Consider the following 19,654-nt stretch of genomic DNA (forward strand, 5'->3'; position numbering starts at 1 on the left):
ACACTACATTTTAGTGATGTAATTAGATGCGATACATGTTTAGATGTGTTTTTTTTTCTCACAGACACTATATAACGATTCACATACATGGGACTATATATGTCTCTATTTTTTATCCATTCTTTCAATTTTTAAGTTTTTATTTTTAACTATTTACACATATTGTTGTCATTCTCACATGTGCTATATAGCACACAACCACACAAACAAAAAAAAAACGTGTATACTATATTTAGTTTGCACTTTTAGTGTTGGGTTCCCCATTTGTTTTGGCACCCACACAGATTTTTGTATATGTGTGCTTCACTTTTTACTTTCACTTTTCACACTTTTTTTTTTTTTCATCCAAATTGTACAGCTTAGGACTTTGTTCATTTATCACACTTTATTATAATAATGGCATGCAGGCATGTAAATATTTATAAGGTTCAACGTGCCTACAGTGGCCTTACATATTTTTCACCCTTATTAGGGTTTAACTATTGGTCGGGATTTGGCTTTCTTTTGTGGGATTTCACTGCTTGGCAGCACATGTCGAGATTTAATTGCAACTGTGATTCAGCTGTATGTAATTACTTTCATTAATCTTTCAATCATGTGATATGTCCTCCTCCTTTTTATGCTATATATTATTTGCTTGAAAGATAGTTGGCTATGAGTAAGCACTGATCACGGTGCGAAACGTTTTACCCTGTTATCTTTTTGCTGTGGATGATTTGATTTGATGTGACCTACGTTATTTCAATAAAAGACGGGATTTCAAGTCTTTCTCCAGTGTGGGGCTATCCAGAGTTTTGTTCTGTCTACCTGCCCACAGTTTGTGTAACAGCCAGCACCTCGGGCTCATCAATAGGAGGAAGAGCTTGGAGGGCTGCTTTGGAGTGGTGGTTTCTCTTCTCTATCATAATCTCTGGATCTTGTATATGTATATTGCTTTGCTACAAAACCTGAGGCATTCCCGGTATGGGAGGCATTATATAGGGAGGCAACTTCCTGTTTAGGGTGTGCCAGTGTCCATTACCTGAAGGTGGCCTATAACCCACATAGTAATTACTATGGTGCTCTGTGTCCCATGATGTACTCCAAGAAAAGGATTTTACAGGTAAGCTGTTATAAAAATCCTATTTTCTTCTATACTTCCTTCTGATATACAGTGGGGCAAAAATGTATTTAGTCAGCCACCAATTGTGCAAGTTCTCCCACTTATACATAGATATAAGTATGGAACTACTTATATTAGTAATTTTTGGGGCGCTCTTATTAGGGTGTCCAACTTTATAAATAAATATATTCATATATGAGCCAGTAGCTACTATTTACATACGCCATTTATATACATGTCACGATCAGTTGCGAATGCAAACTCAGCCCATACACACACCGATGCTGGTTGCCTAGTTCAAGGAGACAGCAGCAGATGTCGGCGCTGCACCTTTTTCATTTAGGATAGGAAGGTGGGATACAAATAACAGGCAACATTTACTTGTGTTTTGCCTGTCAATTTTGTTGTGGAATGTACACTGTCCCTTGTTTACAAACAATATATCTATAAGCTGGTCTTGCCATCAGGAGTTAGGGCCGGTTCACACAGCGAGGCGATGCGAGGCAACACGGCTCGCCTCGCCTCGCTCCCGCAAGTCGCCCCCGTTCTGTACAATGGAACCGTTCTGAGAGGAGCGACTCGAGTCGCTCCAACTCAGAAAAAAGGTTCCTGTACTACTTCGGGGCGACTTCGGGGGCGACTTGCATTGACTTCTATACAGAAGTCCTCTGCAAGTCGCCGCTGAGGTCCCCGCAGGTCGCGGCGAGGCAAGTCGGAGACGCCGCGCCTCGCTGTGTGAACCGGCCCTTAAGAAGGTAGTGTCGAATTTACATATAAATATTTGTAATGGGTTTTTTCTTATTTAAAATATAGGGTTTCTGTTTTTTAATGAATATGATCCTCTTCTGCTATAGGACTTTTAACCAGCATTTCGGAGCATGGTGAACGGATAATGAAATTGCTTGTCTATAGTGTACCGAATGATTGAGCTATTTAAAGTGGAGGGCCACCCTGAAAAACAAAAGTACATAAAAATTTTGAAAAAAATCGGAAAAAAAAACTTTTTTTTAAACTTACCAGAAATGTCTGTTGTTGGGCATATCGTCCTAATCTGCCTCTTCCTACTCCACGGTGATCTTCGGTCTTCTCTCCTCCGTGCGGCGTCTTCTGGGGAATGGGGCACTGTGTGTTCTGGGAACTGTGTGTCCCAGAACACAGCACGCCCCATTCACAAAGCACTGCACGACTCGTGCATGCACAGTAGGAAACGGGCAGTGAAGCCGCAGGGCTCCATTGCCTGTTTCCCTTAGTTGGAATGGCAGCGCCGGGACCCGAGAGCCAAGGGACGGGTCAGCCTCGGGCGGCCGACATTGGGGGCGCCCTGGACAGACAAGTCTGCTTATTAAAAGTCAAAAGCTACAGTGTTTGCAGCTGCTGACTTTTAAAAAAAAATTTTTTTAAGCTGGCCCTCCCCTTTAACCCAATGTTCTCCATTCTTTCCGAGTCCATGAAATAATACTATATCATTCTTGAGAGATAATGTAGAGGTGGGATAATGACCATTATATAAACTTTGTTCTTTTATGCTGTACATGTTAATATAAGAAAGGAAGAAAAAAATTATAGACGGGAGAGAGAAGGTGAAAAAAATTAAACAAATTTATGTCAATAGTAAAAAATGGTAAAAATAGAAAGAAAAAGGAAGATACGATAAGACATGTACTGTATATATGTGCTTTTATGTTTAATTTAAGTAATACAGCAATGGTGTCTAGGATGCTTTGTTGGCGCAACCAGATGTTTATGGTCACCATATAAAATAGCTGATTTTTATTTTATTTCATTTATTTAATTTTACTATTTGTAGCTTCAGCTATATGCAAATTGGATCCTGGTGTGTGCTGCTCGGCAGGCTACCTAACATTCACTACTATTCACATGAGATATATCAAGTACATGCTCTTTGAGTCTGTTGAACACAATACCTACCACACTACATTTTAGTGATGTAATTAGATGCGATACATGTTTAGATGTGTTTTTTTTTCTCACAGACACTATATAACGATTCACATACATGGGACTATATATGTCTCTATTTTTTATCCATTCTTTCAATTTTTAAGTTTTTATTTTTAACTATTTACACATATTGTTGTCATTCTCACATGTGCTATATAGCACACAACCACACAAACAAAAAAAAAACGTGTATACTATATTTAGTTTGCACTTTTAGTGTTGGGTTCCCCATTTGTTTTGGCACCCACACAGATTTTTGTATATGTGTGCTTCACTTTTTACTTTCACTTTTCACACTTTTTTTTTTTTTCATCCAAATTGTACAGCTTAGGACTTTGTTCATTTATCACACTTTATTATAATAATGGCATGCAGGCATGTAAATATTTATAAGGTTCAACGTGCCTACAGTGGCCTTACATATTTTTCACCCTTATTAGGGTTTAACTATTGGTCGGGATTTGGCTTTCTTTTGTGGGATTTCACTGCTTGGCAGCACATGTCGAGATTTAATTGCAACTGTGATTCAGCTGTATGTAATTACTTTCATTAATCTTTCAATCATGTGATATGTCCTCCTCCTTTTTATGCTATATATTATTTGCTTGAAAGATAGTTGGCTATGAGTAAGCACTGATCACGGTGCGAAACGTTTTACCCTGTTATCTTTTTGCTGTGGATGATTTGATTTGATGTGACCTACGTTATTTCAATAAAAGACGGGATTTCAAGTCTTTCTCCAGTGTGGGGCTATCCAGAGTTTTGTTCTGTCTACCTGCCCACAGTTTGTGTAACAGCCAGCACCTCGGGCTCATCAATAGGAGGAAGAGCTTGGAGGGCTGCTTTGGAGTGGTGGTTTCTCTTCTCTATCATAATCTCTGGATCTTGTATATGTATATTGCTTTGCTACAAAACCTGAGGCATTCCCGGTATGGGAGGCATTATATAGGGAGGCAACTTCCTGTTTAGGGTGTGCCAGTGTCCATTACCTGAAGGTGGCCTATAACCCACATAGTAATTACTATGGTGCTCTGTGTCCCATGATGTACTCCAAGAAAAGGATTTTACAGGTAAGCTGTTATAAAAATCCTATTTTCTTCTATACTTCCTTCTGATATACAGTGGGGCAAAAATGTATTTAGTCAGCCACCAATTGTGCAAGTTCTCCCACTTACAAAGATGAGAGAGGCCTGTAATTGTCATCATAGGTATACCTTAACTATGAGAGACAAAATGTGGAAACAAATTCAATCACGTTGTCTGATTTTTGAAAGAATTTATTTTCAAATTATGGTGGAAAATAAGTATTTGGTCACCTAAACACAAGATTTCTGGCTCTCACAGACCTGTATCTTCTTCTTTAAGAGGCTCCTCTGTCCTCCACTCATTACCTGTATTAATGGCACCTGTCTGAAATTGTGATCAGTATAAAAGACACCTGTCCACAACAGTCGCACTCTAAACTCCACTATGGAAAAAGCTGTTGGACACCAGAAACAAAATTGTAGACCTGCACCAGGCTGGGAAGACTGAATCTGCAATAGGCAAGCAGCTTTGTGTAAAGAAATCAACCGTGGGAGAAATAATTAGAAAATGGAAGACATACAAGACCACTGATAACTATGAAATAATTAGGATCAAGAAAAAATTAACTAGAGAAAACTGCATAATATGATAAAAAATAAAATAACTATAGTTTACCTAAGCACAGGTAATGCACATAGCCATAGAGCACTAGTAACTTCAACTAGCTAGAGGCATAGCAGCAGAGAGAAGTGCTTAGACTGATAATGACACAGCCATATATTGTCCAACCAAAAAGATCCTACAATAGATAAAAGCCAGATGAGATTTGATACAGAAACCCACACCAGGAGGGGAGGTGTGGGGGCCAACCCTCCCCAGTACTAACCTCAATTCAACCAAACAATCGCTACAGTGCCCCTGTGGAACCAGCGAAATGCTGCTGGCTCGGTCAGCTTTTAAACCCCCCTGGCCGGCGTGCTTGCCTCACCGGTGATTCAGGAGCGGATGAAAAACAACCACCACGTCCGCGCAGCGTCCACACAAAGGGCCTACAATACCCAAGGTTCCATGCGTAATGTCAATCACGTCACACGGCCAGAGCGAATCAACGCTAAGGAACGTGGACGGAGACTTCAAACTGTTCACAAATGGAATAGAGAGAGGGATGTAACTGGGCACCAATAGGGAAGGATGCAAACATAGACGAGATGGTAAACAGTGGATAAAGAGCAATTGGGTGGTCGAAACAATGGGCCTAATCTCCACAAATAAAGGCCCTTGGGTGTCCATACAGCGACGGGTAGTATAGAGGTGACCACCCGCAGAGGACAGTCACAGGTAAACCACAAGCAACGGAGAAACAAGGGCGGCACAATTAAATCAGGAAAAGTAGTGAATAAAGGTAAATGGGCGGGGGGGTGGGTATCTGCAAGACAAGGGATTGCACCTGCATATCTTCCCCACAATGCATGCGTCAATCACTGTTATATAGATGGTCACCCCCCGAAATCCAGAAGCATGTACAGATACATAATAAAGTGCAAAACGTAACCATAGATAGACAGTACATAACTGAGATAAATGAAACAAAACAGCCTTAACCACTTCAATACCCGGCCATAGTAAAATTATGTCCTCTAGTTTGTGGGGGGATATCTGAATGATGCCTATAGCTACAGGCATCATTCAGATATCAATCTTTCCGGCCGGCGATTCTGTGCACGATGAGAACAATTATAGTGGCAGTTCCACCACTTGATCGTTCTTATAGGCAACGGGAGGGGACATATTCCCCCCCCCCCCCCCGTCCCGGTGCTTCTCCGGGCTCTCCCGTGCCATCGGGGGCCCGAAGAAAGAATCGCCCGCCGCCGGATGATGACCATAGAGTTTTCCGGTGACCAGATGGTTACCAGTTATTTTTTTCCCACAAATAGAGCTTTCTTTTGGTGGTATTTGATCACCTCTGCGGTTTTTATTTTTTGCGCTATAAACAAAAGAAGAGCGACAATTTTGAAAAAAACACAATATTTTTTACTTTTGCTATAATAAATATCCCTTTTTAAAAAAAAAAAAAAAAAACAAATTTTTCCCTCAGTTGAGGCCGATACGTATTCTTCTACATATTTTTGTTAAAAAAAAAAAGGCAATAAGCTTATATTGATTGGCTTGCGCAAAAGTTATAGCGTCTACAAAATAGGGGATAGATTTATGGCTTATTTTTATTTTTTTTACTAGTTCTGCGATTTAGTTTTTTTCGTGATTGCGACATAGTGACGGACATATCGGACACTTATGACACATTTTTGGGGCCATTCACATTTACACAGCGATCGGTGGTATAAAATTGCACTGATTACTGTGTAAATGTCACTGGCAGGGAAGGGGTTAACACCAGGGGGCACTGCAGGGGTTAATATGTTCCCTGGGAGTGATTCTAACAGTGGGGGGAGGGGACTCACAAGGAGAGGAGACAGATCGGTGTTCCTCTGTACTGGGAACACCCCAGTCTCCTCTCCTCTGACAGGACGTGGATCTGTGTGTTTACATACACAGATCCACCGTCCTGTGTTCCTGGGCAATCGCGGGTGCCCAGAGGACATCGCGGCCGCCGGGCATGCGCATCTGTCCCAATCGACGCCGCGGGTGCGCGCCCCCTAGGTGGCCGGGAATGGGAGGACGTCATATGATGCACGCCCAGGATGGGAGATCCCATCTGTGGCATCATATGACTATGGGTGGGTAGGGAAGTGGTTAAATAAAAAAAAAATTTTTAAAACGCCCCTGTCCCCAGTAGCTCGCGCTCAGAAGCGAACGCTCACATAAGTCCCGCCCACATATGTAAACGCCGCTCAAACCACACATGTGACACACGTGCACTAGAGCATGTGCAACAATTCTAGCACTAGACTTCCTCTAACTCTAAATTGGTAACTTGTAAAAAAATAAAATAAATTAAAGCGTTGCCTATGGAGATTTTTAAGTACCAAAGTTTGGCACCGTTCCATGATTGTGCGCAATTTTAAAGCGTGACATGTTGAGTATCTATTTACTCCGTGTAACATCATCTTTCACATTATATAAAAAAATTGGGCTAACTTTACTGTTTTGTAATTTTTTAATTTGTGAAACTTTTTTTTTTTTTACCAAAAAGACGTTTGAAAAATGATTGCGCACATTTATGATGTTTGGGGGTTCTGAGTAATTTTCTATCAAAAAAAGATGATTTTTATGCGAAGGAGAGAAGTGCCAGACTAGGCCCGGTATTGAAGTGGTTAAATTAAATAAGACATAATATGCATTTAAAGAATTTTTTTAATATAATATATGTAGAAAATACAATATAAACCAATAAACAAAAGTAAATTATATTAATATCAGTATAGGCACAATGAACCTGATTGTTGCCTACATAGACCAAAGGATGATGGATAAACCTACAGTAAAAGCAAAACCGTGAATTAGATTGTATGGGAGGCAAAAAAAAAGGGAGGGAGGGGAATCTGCCAAGAGAATGAAATACTAACCAAAAATTCTCAGTTATCCAACAATGGCAAACAAAGGTACATCCAACTATATATGTAAGCATTATTCTAAATAATAGCCTGAAGGTTCTCTCTAGAATATTCTAGTTGATTTAAAGAAGGTATGTACAAACGTTTCCATATTTAAAGGAACAATTTGAAGCTAATATATTTAAGCCAGGATATTTGGTGGCATCTAAAGTATGTATCCACTTGGTTTCTAACTGTAACAAGGTAGTGTCAATCTCACCTCCCATGTACATGCGACGGTACATGGTCAAGCGCAGAGAATCGAACCACACTTGAGTCAAAATTGTGTTGGTGACCAATATGTCTATTTAAATAAAAAAGGGACGTTTCATCTTGCCAATGTAGAAGCATCCACATTGGCAGATGTCCCTCATGGATAGTGATGCAATTAGAGGGTAAGGTTTTACCGTATTTGCCGGCGTATAAGACGACCCCCTATTTTTCCAGTGAAAACTTACGATTTGGGCTATACTCGCCGTATAAGACTACCCCCTTCCGAGGCAACACCATTAAAAAAAAAAAAAAAAAACATCAGACTTAACATCAGATTTGATTTAAACACGGCCATTTAAATGAACCATCAGAAACATTAAAAAAAAAAACATCAGAATTAACATCAGATTTGATTAAAACACGGTAATTTTAATGTAAATGGTTGACTTTCTAGTACTTAAAATCCTTCAAAATCCTCTTCATGTTCATCCTCTGACATCCTAAGTTCATCAATGACGTCTTGTGGTACATTTGTAAGACAATCATCATATGGATCCAATTCCACATCAGATGGTGTGGCTTCAGCTTCGGCTTCCTCTTCATCTTGCCACAAGTCATCATCCTCCATACCATCCAATGAATTTGATATGCCACACTTCTTGAAAGACTTGATGACTTTTTCTGCATCAATATCATTCCAGGCTTTTATGACAAAGGTGCACAAAACATCCAGCTGTGGAGCACGCATGTTTCCTCCTTTTGTGAATGACTTTTCGCCGCTAACCATCCACTGTTCGCGAATACGATCTTTAAATGGCTTGTTTAGGCACACATCCAATGGCTGTACCAACGATGTCAATCCTCCAGGAATAACCGCTGCATCAGTGTTTATTCTTTTAAGCCTTTCCTTTGTGCTGGGAGTTAAATGAGCCCTGAACATATCCCACACCAGTAGGCTACGTTCTCGACGAAGTCCACCTGGTCGTCTACTCCATACATGTTCAAGCCATAGCTTTACCCCTTCTTCATCCATCCAGCCTTTTTCATTCACATGCACAAAAACTCCAACGGGGAACTTGATTTTTGGCATTGTTTTTCTTTTGAAAATAATCATGGGTCTTAGTTTGGCACCATCAGCTGTACATGCTAGTGCCACAGTAAAACTGGACTTCTCATGTCCTGTTGTTTTAATTAAAACAGTTTTGGCACCTTTTGAATTGACTGTTTTATTTCCAACCATGTCGAAATTCATAGGAGTTTCATCCATATTTCTGATCTGACTTAACGCATAGCCATGTTTCTTGCGCTGTTCTATTGCATATCGATGGAAATTACTTACTTTGCCATCAAGACCTGCAGGTAATTTTTGTGCAATTTTAGTCTTTTGCCTCAGTACCAGATCATGCCTTTCCAAGAACCTAGAACACCAGGATATAGTGGCCTTAAATCCTTTGCTGTGATCTGGGTTAGATTTGGCCCACTTAAGTGAAAAAATCCGTATGCTGTTTCGTGTCACTAAAAAACCATTGTGACGATGCTCATGCACCATGTCTGCTACATGCTTCTCGAGTTCTAGCCAATGTGGGGTGCCTCTTCTTAATGCACACTTAGCCCTTGGCATACTCTTTAATGCATCTTCCTTTGCTTTCCAGTCTCGGACCATCTTTTCTGTTACTCCATATTGTCTTGCAGCAGCGCAGTTATTATTTTCCTTGGCAAAGTTTACAACCTTGAGCTTGAAACTGGCTTCATGTTTCCTTCTCCTTGCTGGAGCCCTGTCTATCAGCCATTTCACACAACAGGGAATCTGAAATCTGTCAGGTATTACGGTATTAATTTTTATGAAATCAAAAAGGAAACTGGTGAACTACAAGTCCCAGAGATCCCACAATTGGTAGGTGGCAACAATGACTCTCCTCCAAAGCACCATAAATCTTTTTTTTATGAAGTGAAGATCTGGAGCTGGATGTGCAGTACAGGATGTTGGCTACCGGTACACACAGTATATGATGCTTTGTTACCATATGTACAGTAGCACCAGGTACTCAGTGTAATGTACCGTACAGTAGCGCCAGATTGACACAGTATATGCTTTGTAATTCCGGTACAGTAGCGCCAGGTACACACAGTATATGGTAATATGATGCTTTGTTAGTACGGTAGGTACAGTGCGGTATATACCGTATGATGCTTTGTTAGTAGGTACAGTATATATGATGCTTTGTTAGTATGTACAGTACCGTATATGATTTGTTGGTAGGTACAGTAGGGTATGATATATGATGCTTAGTTACTGCTTGTCAAGTTGTCACTGAGTATGATGCTTTGTTAGTAGTTACGTTACAGTATACCTATATGATGCTTTGTCACTGCTTGTCAAGTTGTCACTGAGAAACAGCATCTATTACTTCCTCCCTGGTAAATCTTTTGAAGGGCTTTTAAATGTGAAAAGTACAGTACAGTATTCCGGTATACCGGTATTTTGTTTGTGTGGTAACGATACAGACTTAATACAGTGTGCATACAGTGTGCACCACTGAGCCAATCAGGCAGGCAATGCATTTTACTAATCTTTTGATGGATGCAAAGCCTGCTCGGATTGGCTGGGACATCATCAGCCTGACTCGGATTGGCTGAGGCTGTACTCCAATCCGAGCAGGCTTAACAGGCTTTGCATTCAGCAACAGAGTGCATCGCCCGCCAGGATTGGCTGAGCGGCGCACACTGGACATCTCGAGCACCCGGCGGCAGAGCGGCGCACACCATGTATGGATTCAGCAGCCACCGCATCTCGAGCACCCGGCGGCTGAGCTGCACACACCGTGTATGGCCACAGCGTTACTGAGCACCCGGCGGCTTCCACTTGGCGGCATGTCGATCACCCGGCGGCTTTTTCACCAGGTACAGAGCACACATACACATTGCGGCCTCTGCACCCGGCGTATAAGACGACCCCTGGTTTTTGGCTGTGTAGATCCGGTGTAAAAAGTCATCTTATACGCTGGCAAATACGGTATGTATTTCTGAATAATGCTATCAGCCTTGAGTAAAGGCCAATACTTTGTCAAAATGCCTTTCATCTGAGTATGCTGTCACAAAAATTGGGTAATGATATGAACTGAATGATCAGTGGATGGTGGTCTGTTCGAATGAATAAGATCCTTCTTATTTAATTTTACTACTTTATTAAATGCCCTTGTCTATAAAGATTTGCTGTACCCTCGTTGATGTAATCTAGAGTACAAATCATTAGCCGCAAGATGGAAATCGGCATCCAAAGCAGAGTTTCGCTTAAGTTGTAAAAATTGCCTATAAGAGATGCTATCCAGCAATGGCTGTGGGTGTGCACTGCTGGCATGCAAAATAGTGTTGCCGGACGACGGCTTGCAGTGAAGACACGAATGAATGATACCATTATCATCAACATGGATCTGTAGGTCAAGGAAATTAATCCTCAACTGACTACACTCCATTGTAAGTTTCAAATTATAATCATTGATGGCATGTAAGTCCACCAGCCGCGAGAGTTCATCCCTTGTTCCTGTCCAAAATAAAATGTCATCTGTATAGCGATGCCAGATTAGGACATGCTGTAGTGGTTCTGATAGATGATCGTTGGCAAACTGTTCCCTCTCCCACCCCTCCAGGTACAAGTTGGCATATGAGGGAGGCACATTTGTAAATAAAAAACATAGTGTCAGGATGAATTCCAGCAGCTGGAGGACAAACTGGCTATATAAATCAAATGTTGGACAACGTTCCTTTAATTGGGTTTGGATAACTTGGATTCCCTTATTATGTGGGATAGAATTATATAGACTCTACATTGAGAGCCACCAACCATGTGTTGGGAGGAAGTTGTTTACCGTCTAAATTGAGAAGTAAATTGATTGTGTCCTTCATGTAGGAAAATGGAGATCTCACATGTGCTAAAAGGTATTTATCTACTAAAGCACTTGCATTCTCTGTTAATCCTTGGTAACCTGACACGACGGGTCGACCAGGGGGATGGTTCAATGATTTATGTACTTTAGGTAGGGAATAAAATGTAGGTGTTTTAGTATTTTTTACATTAAGATAGTTCCAAGTGTTTAAGTCAATGATACCCTGTCGGTAGGCCTTAAAATTTAAACCATAATATTCAGCATTGAAGTTATCAACTATGGTCTTAGAAATGGGACGATACCATTTTTAGTTGTCAAGGATGTCCAGACACGTCTTCATATGTCCAGATATCCATGACAATGACATTGCCCCCTTTGTCAGCCGGCTTGATTAACAAGCCCCGGATGGCATTGGAGGTCATTTAGTTCTTAACTATGTTTAAACGATAAATTATGCAAATGTTAATCATCGAAATCGCAGAAGTAATTTGTTGGACAGAAGCCCAAATATTTGGGTTCGTCTGAAGCAAAGGGAATAATCTGGACTTTGGTTTGAATGAGGTGGGGGGGGGGACACACCGGGGATGGCAACCCCTGGCATATTCTGCACGGGCAGTTCATTGTCGCCAACATGTCCCTCCTCCCAGAGTGACATAAGGTCATCCATGGCCTGAAGTTCCATTTGGGAAAACTCCAACGGTGGAAAACCCGACTGATTAGAAGTAGAGGGTTTATCATACATAACTTTAAACATGAGCCTTCTGGCAAACAAATGTATGTCTTTAACAAATTAGAATCTGTCTATATTTGTGGAAGGACAAAATGTAAGACCTAGTTTGAGTATGTAAACGTGTTCCTCATTAACAGGTACTGAGGAAAGGTTTATAACCTCTAAACCTGAGGCTCCTTGGTCGGGAGCGAGGTAGTTTGACTTTATTTGTTTTGGGGTTTTTACTAAAAAAAAATCGGTGCAATTCGTGCGTCAATTGATTAAGCACTTAAGGGGAACATAGTGGACAAAGTGGGTTCACGTACCCTTCGTATAGTAGAAGAAGAAAGAGAAGAAGTTGGTGGTGCTGTAGTGTCCATTGCAGGGTGTGATATTGACTGGGATATGGCCACTGTAGACAGTGGTCTACCTGAAGAAGTTGTAGACGAGTGCGTAGTGATTAAGTTAGAACGAACCACCGAAGGTTGTCGTGTTGGTCCGAAAGTGCAATGAAGGAAGTCTGTGGAGTAGACAGTGTGATCCCCTTTTTTTTGGGGGATCATATCCTGAGAAAAATCCCTATACGATGTAGAGGTGCTGGAAGAAAAAGACAGAGGCAACGTTAGGTATGACATTGTCTGCTTTGGGTACATCAAAAGTTGAAGGTTTATTAGTAGCTTTGTTAAAAAAAAAGTTTGATTCCTTTCATAAGCATAACCATTTTCATGGGCCAACTTATCCCAAAGGAATTTACCTTCTTTAGCATTAATGACGCTCAGTGTGTATTCTTCGAGGTGCACCCGCAGGTCTTTCTCACGCTGAATGAACCTCTCTGAGTCAACATCGAGGACATTATCCTCATACCGGCCAGTAATCTGAAGATCAAGCTGGTGCAGCTCAGGATCGTATTGTTTTATTAAAATGGAAATCATTTGAAAGGAACAACACTGGAGATTATTTTCCAAGGATTGTTTCAATGAGTCGTTAATCTTTCTAACATTAGGGAATATCTGAATTCTAACCCCCCATGGGACAATCTGATTTGCTGAGTATTTCTCAAAGTAAGTTTTGTGCCAATAGATCCTAACCTTTTTTTCTAAAAGACGTATTCTCATGAAAGATCAATCAAGTAAAGCATCAGTGATGTTGACCTCCTGAGATTATCGGATTTTAGTTATCAATCCCTCCCGGGCCTCGCCAGAGAATCCTGCCATAGCTAACACTGTTTCAAATATATGCAATCTGGTATCAGGTCAGTATCCAAATGGTAAATAATAAATAGATAGGAATAGTTAGACAAAAAGCATACTGCAAATAATCAATATATGGATTATACAACAAATAAAGTTAAAGATATAATTATGCGTTTTTATCTCAAAGGGACACCCTGCCACAAATATTGGTGTATTGAAACACCAAAATATAAAACAATTTGAAAAAGTGGCAGTGTGGTCCCTTTTAGATAAGGCACCTAATCCCAAAAATTGGTTACAAAAGTAGGAGTTTGAGGAAATGGGGATTATTGCGGTGCCAACGACTAGATAACAATTTAAGAAAATAGTTTATTACAACATATAAAAAAAAACATTATACACTCAAAGGTATTCATTTAAAATTTGGGGAGCATATCAAATCTCAATGCAGGGCCGGAATGGTATGGGCCTTGGTATGCTGTCAGGTCTTCCCTAAATGTTTCGCCAAAGCATTGGCTTCCTCAGGGGAATAGGATGTGACCAATAATTGAATGGTACTACAGGATAGAGAAAACAAACCATGAAAAAAAATTTTGGGCATAGTTACAATATCTTCAATAAATCACACAAGAGAAATATAACATGATTCATGGTATTAAGAGACAATTTAAATCTAACAGATCTGCTCTCACAATTCCTTCCCACCCATAGAGGGTCAAACAACCCCCAGTCCCATAGATTCAGTACCTACCCAAATATACCCCACAGTATGGTGAGCACAGTCTCCACCCAATGGGTGGCACCCCAATATTAACCACCATAGTGTGGTTGCAAGGGGCGACCATTTAAAACTAGAAAACAAAAAGATTATTTAGAATAAAGACAATAAGCTCAGGTGCCACTGATTGTCCCAAAAGCAGTATACATAGGCCAACATTGCCTCCATACATACCCAATCAAAAGATAGAACAGATTTAAAGCAGGGGTGCTGGGATGACCAATACAGGTAGGATCAAAATGAGGGATGATTTAATTGTATCCGAAAATGTAGTTTAATGTATATTAACTAAAATATAAAAGTAAAATGAGAACGGTTGGTAACTATGAAAAAATTAGGATCAAGAAAAAATTTACTAGAGAAAAATGCATATGATAAAAAATAAAATAACTACAGCTTGCCTAAACACAGGTAATGCACATAGCCATAGAGAACTAGTAATTTCAATTAGCAAGAGGCATAGCAGCAGAGAGAAGTGCTTAGATTGATAATGGCACAGCCATATATTGTCCAACCAAAAAGATCCTACAATAGATGCCACTGGTTGTCCCAAAAGCAGTATACATAGGCCAACATGGCCTCCAGTTTGAAGTCTCCGCCCACGTTCCTCAGTGTTGATTCACTGTGTGACGTGATTGGCGTTACGCACGGCACCTTGGGTTTTGTAGGCCCTTTGTGTGGACGCTGCGCAGGCGGGGTGGCCGTTTTTCGTTCACTCCTGGACCGGCCGTGACGTAAGCACGCCAACCGGGTGGGGGGGGGTTTAAAAGCAACCGAGCCAGCGGCATTTCGCTGGTTCCACAGGAGCGCTTCGTTGAATTGAGGTTAGTACTTAGGCTGGGGAGGGTTGGCCCCACATCTCACCTCCTGGTCTTGGTTTCTGTTTCAAATCTCATCTGGCTTTTTTCTATTATAGGATCTTTTTGGTTGGACAATATATGACTGTGTCATTATCAGTCTAGGTACTTCTCTCTGCTGCTATGCCTCTAGCTAATTGAAGTTACTAGTGGTCTATGGCTATGCACATTACTGGTGTTTAGGTAATCTATAGTTATTTTATTTATTTTTTATCATATGCAGTTTTCTCTAGTTAATTTTTTCTTGACCCTAATTTTTTTCATATTTATCAACTGTTCTGATTTTACTTTTATATTTTAGTTAATATATATTCATTTACATTTTCGGATACAATTAAATCATCCCTCATTTTTATCCTACCTGTATTGGTCATCCCAGTGCCCCTGCTTTAAATCTGTTCTATCTTTTGATTGGGTATGTATGGAGGCCATGTTGGCCTATGTATACTGCTTTTGGGACAATCAGTGGCATCTGAGCCTATTGTCTTTATTCTAAATAATCTTTTTGTTTTCTAGTTTTAATGGTCGCCCCTTGCCCCCTGCAGCCACACTACGCTACTATTGGTGTGCCACCCATTGGGTGGATACTGTGCTCACAATACTGCGGGGTATAATTGGGTAGGTACTGAATCTATGGGACTGGGGGTTGTTTGACAACCTATGGGTGGGGGGGAATTTTGAGAGCAGATCCGTTAGATTGAAATCACCTCTTAATACCATGCAGCATGTTATATTTCTCTTGTGAAATTTATTGAAGATATTGTAACTATGCCAACATTTTTTTTCACTGTTTTCTCTGTCCTGTAGTACCTTTCAATTATTGGTCACGTCCTATTCCCCTGAGGAAGCCATTGCTTTGGCGAAACATGTAGGGAAGACCTGACTTGACAGCATACCATTCTGGCCCTGCATTGAGTTTTGATGTGCTCCCCAAATTTTAAATGAATACCTTTATTTGCATGTATAATTTTTTTGATATGTTGTAATAACAGTTTAAGAAAATAGTTTATCTACTTGAGTCGTTGGTGTGACGAACGCGGGTGTCAGATTCCTGCCCTCCTCGCTAACTGGCGACAAAGGACCGGCCAACCTCACACCCCGCTGTCACTTACGTAACAATGCCACACTCAGCTGCACCCAGCACAAAGATTTTCCAGCTTGCGGGACCACAATCTAGGTGCGGGCAGCCTGAGAGCGATTGTCACTGGGCTAATTACACAATTAACCCTTTAACTGCCACCACCCCCGTTTAAAGACAGAGCCGGGGGGACTCGTAATTTTAGCAATACCAATTAGAATAAGCGCCTGCAACACACACTGCCACCACAGACAGGTCTGCTCAGCGCCTTACTCTATCACAGTAGCGCCCTTTTAAGAGACAGGTTCGTTTATAGTTTGCATCAAGAGCTTTAAAGACAAGGTTAACACTTTTCAACATAAGGATTTATTATGAAAAGGTCAAGGTTGGTGCGAATAAAACATTTACAGAAAAAGGATGTTTCAAAAAATAAAGACAATATACAGCCACAAAGAAATAAGGTAGAATTGGGAAGGAAGTATACTTGCAATTAATGTCCAAGAGTTGATCAGAGTTCAATCGATGAGCAAAGGTAATCGGTTCTCAAACTTGGCAGATGTTCCTGCTTGGATGGTAAAAGGAGAACTGACCATTGCCTTGGCCTCTCCTCTTTTCTGTCAAATCAAAGGGGGTGTTGACAGCGACCAGTGACCAATCGTCTGGTCATCTTGTTTAGGGGTTGGTTGCTGGGAGGTGTCTACACTCATGACCCTGTCCCAGGTACACTTTGTGATACATATTTATATCTCTGCCTCTCTATTGTTTATAGCCTGCAGATATCCATTTTAGTGATCAGCATGATATTTGCTTCAAAACAAGTCCACACATGACAGGTTTCCCATTTCAGGGTTACCTAGGAGGAGTAAGGGATCCCAGTGGCTTCCCATATGACCTGACATAGGGGTGTTTGGACTTGAAATGTTAGAAATTATCAGAGAAAACAAAATATATCCATATTATGGCTGTGCTATGATGGCTTTGAAAGTTATAAAAAATGTTGAATTTTCCAAACTTTACTAATCTTTCTGCAGTCTGTGGTTGGAAGTATTTACGACGGGTATCTGTTTGTTCTCTGAATGGAGAAAGTGACAGTTTTACGACAGGCCGGAATATCTTGCCAGGCAACATGAGCTTTGTGTATTGACCTAGCCTTGTTCTGTTTTCTCTGCTAAGATAACCTTTCTTTCCCTTTTGAAGATGTTAAAAGCTTCGGAATTCCTAAGACAAGGGAGGGGGGAGTTTTTTCAGATGTAAGTAAGTTTACAAGGTAGCCAAACTGTCATGGCTGCGTTCCACACAAAATGGCAACTAGTTACAATATATCCTGGCTCAAACGTGATATCGTTACAGTTGGCACCGCAATAATCCCCATTTCCTCAAACTCTTACTTTTTGTAACAAATTTTTGGGATGAGGTGCCTTATCTAAAATGGACCCCACTGCCACTTTTTCCAATTGTCCTCTGTTGTAAAGTTCTCCTCAGTCATCCTTTATTTAAGATACAATAATCTACAATATATTAGTTTCAATACAAAAAATGTGAGGGACTTCAATTCATAGAACTTTGAGGTGAAATTTTACTTTCACCTGCAGTAGCTTTTGGATGTGTCTTAAATGCCTCTAGGTAGATAGATGAAATTCATATTTCTTTTTAACCATGTCTTTTAATTCATTTTGTTTTGCGCCAAGTTTTAGAGACCCCCTAACCTGGTAAATAGATGTTCTAGTTTGTGAGGCAAATTTTGGTAGGAAATTCATACCAAAATAGTGAACATGTGCTGCAAGTAAATAACAGGGCCTTTAGATGGTATAATGTAAATGTTTTATTTAAAAAGATGTTCAGATTAATCTATGACGACTGCCACTAGTATGTGCTGCTGCTTAAATCCATTGTAAACTGTACTTCTTAAATTGTACCTACAGGTAAGCTTACAATCAGGCTTACCTGTAGGTACAATGAATATCTCCTAAACGTGTACCATTTAGGAGATATTCACATTGGCAATAGCCGATGTCACCCGCGCATGAGTTGTAACGCTCTGTGTTCAGGGCATCCAGTATGCCATAGAATGCAGAGTGATGTGCCATGGTCAGGGCTACTGTGCATATACCTGAGAGTGGCATCACTGCGGCCATTTAAAGAACCGGAGCTCACAAACTCAGAAAGAAGACCGGGTAAAGATGAAGGGCCAGGATGCAATGACAGTGCATATTAGTACATTATAATTTAAACCTTTAGGGGGGCCCAATTTTTTTTATTCTTGTGGCTGTTTACTACTGCTGTAATGATGCATCTGGTTTCTTGATGTGCTATTAACTCATACATTTTATTTTTTTAATTTTATTTTTCTTGTTTCTGCATCCTTGGTTAGAAAAATTTCCACCAGGTGACACCTGGGGTATTACGTTGTGCTAACCTTTATGCTCTGAAGTGCTCCATTCATTGCCTAAAAAACATACTAGGGGGTAGTTTGTTTCCAGTCCACAAAAATAAATAAAAATTCTATCTTTTTTTTCAAGGAGTTACGAGAACACGGTGAAAAGAAAAAGCGTACACGGGAAGAGGAAGAAGACGCAGAAGGCTCTTTTGGAGTGAGGAAAAAAATTACTGGAGGAAAATTGAAAGAAAAAAAAAATTACTGACTTAAAAAAACTGAAAAGAACAGATTTTGTAACATGTTCGTAAATGTGCATTTTGTATAGGCGTCCATAAGTTTTTATGTATTTGCTTATTGAAAAAAGTATATACAAAACAACTCCTCTTGCACTCAGTGTAAACAATGTGTGAACATTAACCAGACAAAATAAACATAAAATTAGAACACTGCACTCTCTATAATGCCAAGATAAATGACACCAGAATAACTATACAAATATATGGGTGCGCTGTTTCTGTAAGTGAAGTCTCAAAATTAAATATGTGCTTAATATGCAATGGGGTTGCAAAATGTGATGCAGCTGTGCTTAGAAACCAGAAATATGCTTCGAGTTTTTTTTTATTTTTTGTCGAAGCTTAAAGGGGTTGTAAAGGTTCGTTTATTTTCTAAATAGGTTCTTTAAGCTAGTGCATTGTTGGTTCACTTACCTTTTTCCTTCGATTTCCCTTGTAAATGTTTTTTTTCTTTGTTTTCTTTGTCTGAATTTCTCACTTCTTGTTCCTCCTCAGTAAGCTGTTCTGGCTGACTAAACACCGCTCCGATGATGGTGTGAAGTTTACTGAGGAAAAACAGGAAGTGAGAAATTCAGACAAAGTAAAAAAACATTTAGAAGGGAAATCGAAGGAAAAGGTAAGTGAATCAACA

At 40.2% G+C, this 19,654-nt stretch overlaps 1 protein-coding gene across 3 annotated transcripts in view; it reads left to right on the top strand.

Moving 5' to 3' along the window:
* Positions 1 to 19,174, top strand: part of DDX47 (DEAD-box helicase 47) — a 612,119-nt gene extending 592,945 nt beyond the window's left edge. For all 3 annotated transcript variants that reach the window (XM_077452460.1, XM_077452461.1, XM_077452459.1), the window contains one exon: positions 18,873 to 19,174. In XM_077452460.1, coding sequence (XP_077308586.1) covers positions 18,873 to 18,995 — 123 coding nt within the window. In that variant the 3' untranslated portion in view covers positions 18,996 to 19,174. The remainder of the gene's footprint in view (positions 1 to 18,872) is intronic.
* The last annotated feature ends 480 nt before the right edge of the window (positions 19,175 to 19,654 follow it).

Source organism: Lithobates pipiens, unplaced genomic scaffold (assembly GCF_037356315.1).
Source record: "Lithobates pipiens isolate NorthernLeopardFrog02 unplaced genomic scaffold, aLitPip1_a1.2 Scaffold_23, whole genome shotgun sequence".
NCBI lineage: Eukaryota > Metazoa > Chordata > Amphibia > Anura > Ranidae > Lithobates > Lithobates pipiens.